A 5,399-nucleotide genomic window follows, 5' to 3' on the forward strand; every position below is an offset into this window, starting at 1 on the left:
GTGTGTGTGCGTGCGCGCGTGCGTCTGTGTGCGTGTGTGTGCGTGTGTGTGCGTGTGTGTGTGTGTGTGTGTGTGTGTGTGTGTGTGTGTTTTGGAGGTCCAAGAAGTGAAATGTGGAGACACCTGCCTGTGGGCCGGGGGCCGCCCCACTGACCTTGCTGGACTCGCCGCACACACTGCTGCCCCAACCGCCGGCGCCGCGCCGCACCATCCACACGCCGAGGGAGCCCCGGCGGTCGGACAAACGCAGCCCCACCCCTCGCTCGCTCACCCCCCTTGTCTGTCTTGTCGCCCGTCCGTCCGGGCCCCCCCCCCTCTCCCCCTGTAGGCCGAGTGTCAGCGGCGCCACTGGAGGGAGGGGCACAAGGAGGAGTGCAGGCGCTTGCAAGCGGAGCGCGCGGCGGCGGCGGGCCCGGGGGACGGCGACATAACCGCGGCGTCGGCGGCGGCGGCGGCGGCGGCGGCCCCGGCCCCGGCTTGAGGCAGCGAGGCGCGGGCCGCACTGGCGCCGCGAGGAGCGGCCTCAGGAGCCGCGTCGCCACCGCTCGCTGGCGCCGGAGGAGCGGGCGCGCGCAAAGTCGACACGAATCCCTGTATGGTAGCAACTATACCGTCATTCTAGGGCTATTCTTTGCCTCGCCTCAAAGAAGTGATGTTCTCGGTTTGTAAGGACATGGTGATCTTGCAGATCAGGTGATACGGTATGCAGCATCATCAGCATGCGCCATCAGTCTGGAGAGCGGGAATCACGCGCCTGGGACCACGCGGTGCCGATCAACCGGGCTGAATTGGCCATCCAGCGGGGTGGTGACGCGTGCGCAGAGCGTGATGCTTGCTTTGCTGCGATCGATGCCCTTGCCGCGCCCGAAGACGGGATGTCCTTCGCTTGCCCCCCGCCGCGCTAGCTTCCCAGCATCCGTCCCACTCCTGCATCGTGGTCATCACCCCTTGTCCACAGCCACGCGCGTTCAACGCTGCTGAGTGGCCCACTCGCGCACCAAAACGGGGCAGATGAATGATACAACATCACAACTCGTTTCAAGATCCAAACAGCACAACCATTTCTTTTGCAGGGCTGTGGTGCAGCCAAGGAACAGCGCACACCGCGCAAGCGCCCACCTCCACCCTGGATTTCACGACTGCATGCGCCGCCGTACGGTGGCACACGACAACAACCTGCTGACAAATTTAAACACCTTAGGGCGAGTGCAGATCGAATTGTTAGCACCAACCATGTCTGGAACGCCGTCAAGCAAGCAGTGACCATGAGTACAACACACACACACACACACACATACAACCACTCACACACAAACACACACACACTGCAGACCCCTTAGCTCGTGCCGACGGTCAGCCCAGCGCCGACCGTCTGGCCGCGCCGCACACCCGCAGCGCCGTGCCCTGGACGCGGCCTGTGGACCTGCATGTGCGGCGCAGCTGCAGCATGTTGCGCAGCTCGCGGGCCGCCCGCACGCGCTGCTGGGCGCGGGGGTCCACCTTTCCCGCCATGCAAGCGGCGCGGACGTCGGGCCCCGCAAGCCGCCCCAGCGGCGAGCTCGCGTCTGCTTCTTGGCTCATTTGCGGCAGCTGCTCGGCGAGCTGCTCCACCTCCTGCACAGGCCTGTGGCAAAGCGAAAGGGCAGGCGATAGTGGCAAGATTTCTGGTGCAAGGCTGGCAAGTGTGAATCAAGGTTGCACCAAGATCGCGGGGCAAACCCTCACGTGCACAGTCACCAGTGACGCCGGTTTGACTGGCAGCAGCGGACGATGATCCCGACGGCCGTTGGACCGTCTCCAGGGCGCACCCCTCACGCCGCCGCCCGAGGTGGGCGCATTCCTGGCGCAGGCGCCTCAGCATGGGCTGGGTGATGCCGCCCAGCACGTACAGGCCGCCCTCCTCCAGCTCTTCAAACGACGTCACCAGCGTGCCGGACAGGGCGCAGCTGCCGGTCGCCTGCAGCTGCTGTGGGTCAAAGACGACGAGGCCCAGCACGCGCGCCCTGCTCATCAACATCTGCATGTGAGCGCGGGTTGGGGTACCAAAGGCTCGATTTGGGGGTGCATGTCCAGAGGGGCCACAGCATGCACATGCAGTAGTGTGGTGGCACGGCATGGGGAGTGCAGCAGCGAGAATTTCAATCGTCAACGCTTGCAACAGCTCGCGGTGCACGTGCTGCGACCCTGTGGTGGCATGTGTGCGGCATGACCTGTGATCAAACGAAGGAAGAACACGCAGCCATGCCTCCCGAAGCAACGAGGTTCAGCAGTACCTCGAAGTCAGGCTCGTCCTTGAACGAGGCCCAATACGGTGCCGCTTTCTCAAGATTTGGGATGCCATCTTGTAAGATCCTGATCTTCTTCGGCTCAGGTGCCCCGCCTGCCATGGGCGTTGCAGGAACGGGGGTTGCGAGGCAGTATGGCACCATGCCACAAGTGCCGGGTGGCAAAGGGTAGATGTTGCCGCCACACAGGGGATATGCATGCAGCGTGTGTGCACATGGCCGCCAGGAAAGGAGTGCAGCCAGGTCGCCACGGCGTGTGCCATTTGTCCTGCTCCTCCTGTCATGCATGGGGGTACTACAGAAGCCAGGACTGCTGCTGCATGGATTTTTGCCTGCTGCACAAACAGCGGCTGGGCATGCGGTATCGGTGGGCTTGTCACAAGCATCACCAGACCCTGCAACATCTCACCTGCTGCCATGGATCATTCGCCCAAAATCCATGGAGGGCAGAGGCGATGAAAGGGGAAGGGTGTGACAAGAGGCAGCACAGCATGTGTGCAAACTAAACAACCCAAGGTTCCCCTCTTCCTGAGGAAACTGCGCACAACATGCTTGCTACGAAATGTGCCCCCAGCAGCGTTGTCGCCATATCATATTTGAGATTTTCATCGGGTCTTCCACTCAGGTCTGCGTTGACCACCAACCCAATTAACCCAGACCAGTGATGTCTGCTTTCACAAGCACAAACAAGCCAAAGCCCCAGCCAGCAAGTCGAATGAATTGTACATTGCACGCAAAGCGCACCTGATGCCGCTGCTCCTGCGCATTGACAGCAGCATAGCACGGAGTGGTGGATGGCAAAACGTATCACACGAGCACAGCGATGGACGCCAGCAGGTGGTGAGACACAGCGGTGTGTGCGATGGCAGGGGGGGGGCAAAGGGTGCGGCGAAAGATAGTGTCATTCAAGCAAATATCAGACAGGATGTGGGCAACGGCATGATATAGTGTGGACTGAGCGCAGCCTTCAAAGCACTGACTGCATCAGCTGTTGTACATTGTGCACAACAGACATCGATCGTACAAGGTGCGCGATGCGCACGCACGCACGCCCCTGTATTGTTCAGCTGAGCATGCAGTCTGGTGCCTGGCACTGCGATTGGCACACACCCTCGCTTATGGAAGCCACACCACTGAGTCGTACCTGACGGGGGCGGCACAACTGTGTACGTGCCTGGCGGCACACAAGATGATCCCACGTATTCCACATTGTCTCCAGCCGTGTCCCGCAAGGAGCCAGCACCCCTGCCTGTCAGAGCTGCCAACAAAGAAGATGCGGTTGCGCCACTCGCAAACCGCCTGCCATTGATATTCACTGTGGGCATCTGCAAACACACAGAGTGGACATGTGGACCTCAGGCAGGCCTATCCACCGCAGCATTGATGCCGAACGAGGTGCTCTTGCTGCACCAGATGAGATCACATCAGGTTGCCCAATTTCACTTCCACGCAGGTTGCAATGACCAACCAATTCATGCAGCCCTGCCGTTGTTGGAACCTAGCGCACTTGACTAACCCTGGAACGATTCAGGCGCCTGCAGGGAACATTGGCGAGCAGGTGTGGGCAAGCTAATCACAGGTTGGAGGCGGAACAGCGTATGGCCGATTGCTTGGGCTAATACTGGAAGCATGAGCAGGGCGCGACGACCCAGATAACTTAGCAGAACCTGTTGAATCCATGTGCAATGCGGATCTGGTCCAACACGCAAGAAGCACATCTCAAGACCAGTGGGCCTGCCGCTGACAAATCAGCGGCCCGCAACCCACCACCACGCGGCACCCAGCCTGATCCTACCTAGCAGTAAGCTTGGTGCCCGTCAGCGTACTTCAGAAATAAGCTTCAGCGCAATAAAACGAGCAAGGTTGGTCGAGAAGGCCAGGACGAGCGGCCGGAAAACTTGAGAAGGCCTAGTAGCGCTGTGCGGGTGCCCGTTGCCTGTCCCCAGGCCGCTAGTTGCGCAGTGGCATCACCCGAAGGACCAAATCAGTCCACAGCCGATTGAAGCTATCTGTTGATGCCTAGAGGTACACGTGTCAGATCGCAATCCAGAATTATGAGCTGTTTATTGTACGTGCAACTTCTAAGGGTTACAGCTCCAGACGCGTCTGCGGGCGAAGCAAAGCCAATTGGTTGCTGGAGCGCGGTCGAGGTACCGGTAAGTGATGGCATGGTTGTCACCGGCGGTAGCGTTCACATCAACATTCAGTAAACCTGCCATCATATGACAATGCATGTGCTAGTGGCTCCAGCTCTTGAAAGCCTTCACCTTGCGTTCTACATTTCAATGGTACTGTGTACTAAAGTATGTAGTCGTGCAAAGCTCTTTGACGAGTTTACTCCAAGCCGCGCCGACGGCTGGGTGCTGGTGTAGAACGAATGGCGATGAACGCTGGCTGACCTCCGACACCCTGCAAGTGCACTGCGGCGCACCCACAGAGCCTTTAGGAGCAAGATAACGCCTGGGTAAGCACGCGAAGAAGTGTAGTGTACAATACTCAGTAGGGTAGCCAGAGGAGCTGCCGACTGCCGGCGGTCCGCGGCGCGTGGCCAACAAAGGTTTGGGCCGGGGACAAGGTTTGAGGTGCAGCATGTTGCACTCCACAAATTGCCAGTCACGATTGTTACAAGATACGGTTGGTAAATCTTCAGGGCAGCAAAGCTGAATAGCAAGACCAGGTTGAGATTGCTGCGGGCCAAAAGCACGGGGAAAGCGCCCCACAGACGCATGCGAGACGGCGGGTCTGGCCGATGGGGCCGCGGGAGCCGACCCTGTGCGTTTGAGGGCGCTCATTTTTGTCAAGGGGAGGGATGCTTCGGAGCGGTGACAAACCTGAAGAATTGCCCTTATAGTGGGCGTTTGGATGCAGCGCGCTCAAGACATGGGCCTAAACATGACATCACGGTGACATAAGATACATGAAATAATTGCTTGAAGGTAGGTCCACATTTATTGAGCGGATGTGTTCTCTTGAAACAGACACACTTCAAGAAACGCTGCAATGCGCAGCGGTTGCCGGGCGGCCGCCCGGCCCGCCAGCAAGCGGGGCGGGATGGACTCCGCGACAGGCCCGTCGACAGTCACGGCGCCGCGGCCGCGCCGCCGCCCCCCCTCC

The 5,399-nt window shown here is 59.8% G+C and overlaps 2 protein-coding genes across 2 annotated transcripts; one reads left to right on the forward strand and one right to left on the reverse strand.

Moving 5' to 3' along the window:
• Positions 1-328: 328 nt before the first annotated feature.
• On the forward strand, positions 329-481 carry MNEG_11792 (hypothetical protein; the record flags this gene model as incomplete). The annotated part of the gene is made up of 1 exon (XM_014039734.1): positions 329-481. A coding segment is annotated over one exon (153 nt), but the record flags the coding sequence as incomplete, so codon positions are not given.
• An 872-nt stretch (positions 482-1,353) lies between these two features.
• Positions 1,354-2,023, reverse strand: MNEG_11793 (hypothetical protein; the record flags this gene model as incomplete). The annotated part of the gene is made up of 2 exons (XM_014039735.1): positions 1,354-1,624; positions 1,809-2,023. The coding sequence occupies 2 exons, from the start codon at positions 2,021-2,023 to the stop codon at positions 1,354-1,356; spliced, it is 486 nt and encodes a 161-aa protein (XP_013895189.1).
• Positions 2,024-5,399: the final 3,376 nt, after the last annotated feature.

Source organism: Monoraphidium neglectum (assembly GCF_000611645.1).
Source record: "Monoraphidium neglectum strain SAG 48.87 unplaced genomic scaffold scaffold02909, whole genome shotgun sequence".
NCBI classification, from domain to species: domain Eukaryota; kingdom Viridiplantae; phylum Chlorophyta; class Chlorophyceae; order Sphaeropleales; family Selenastraceae; genus Monoraphidium; species Monoraphidium neglectum.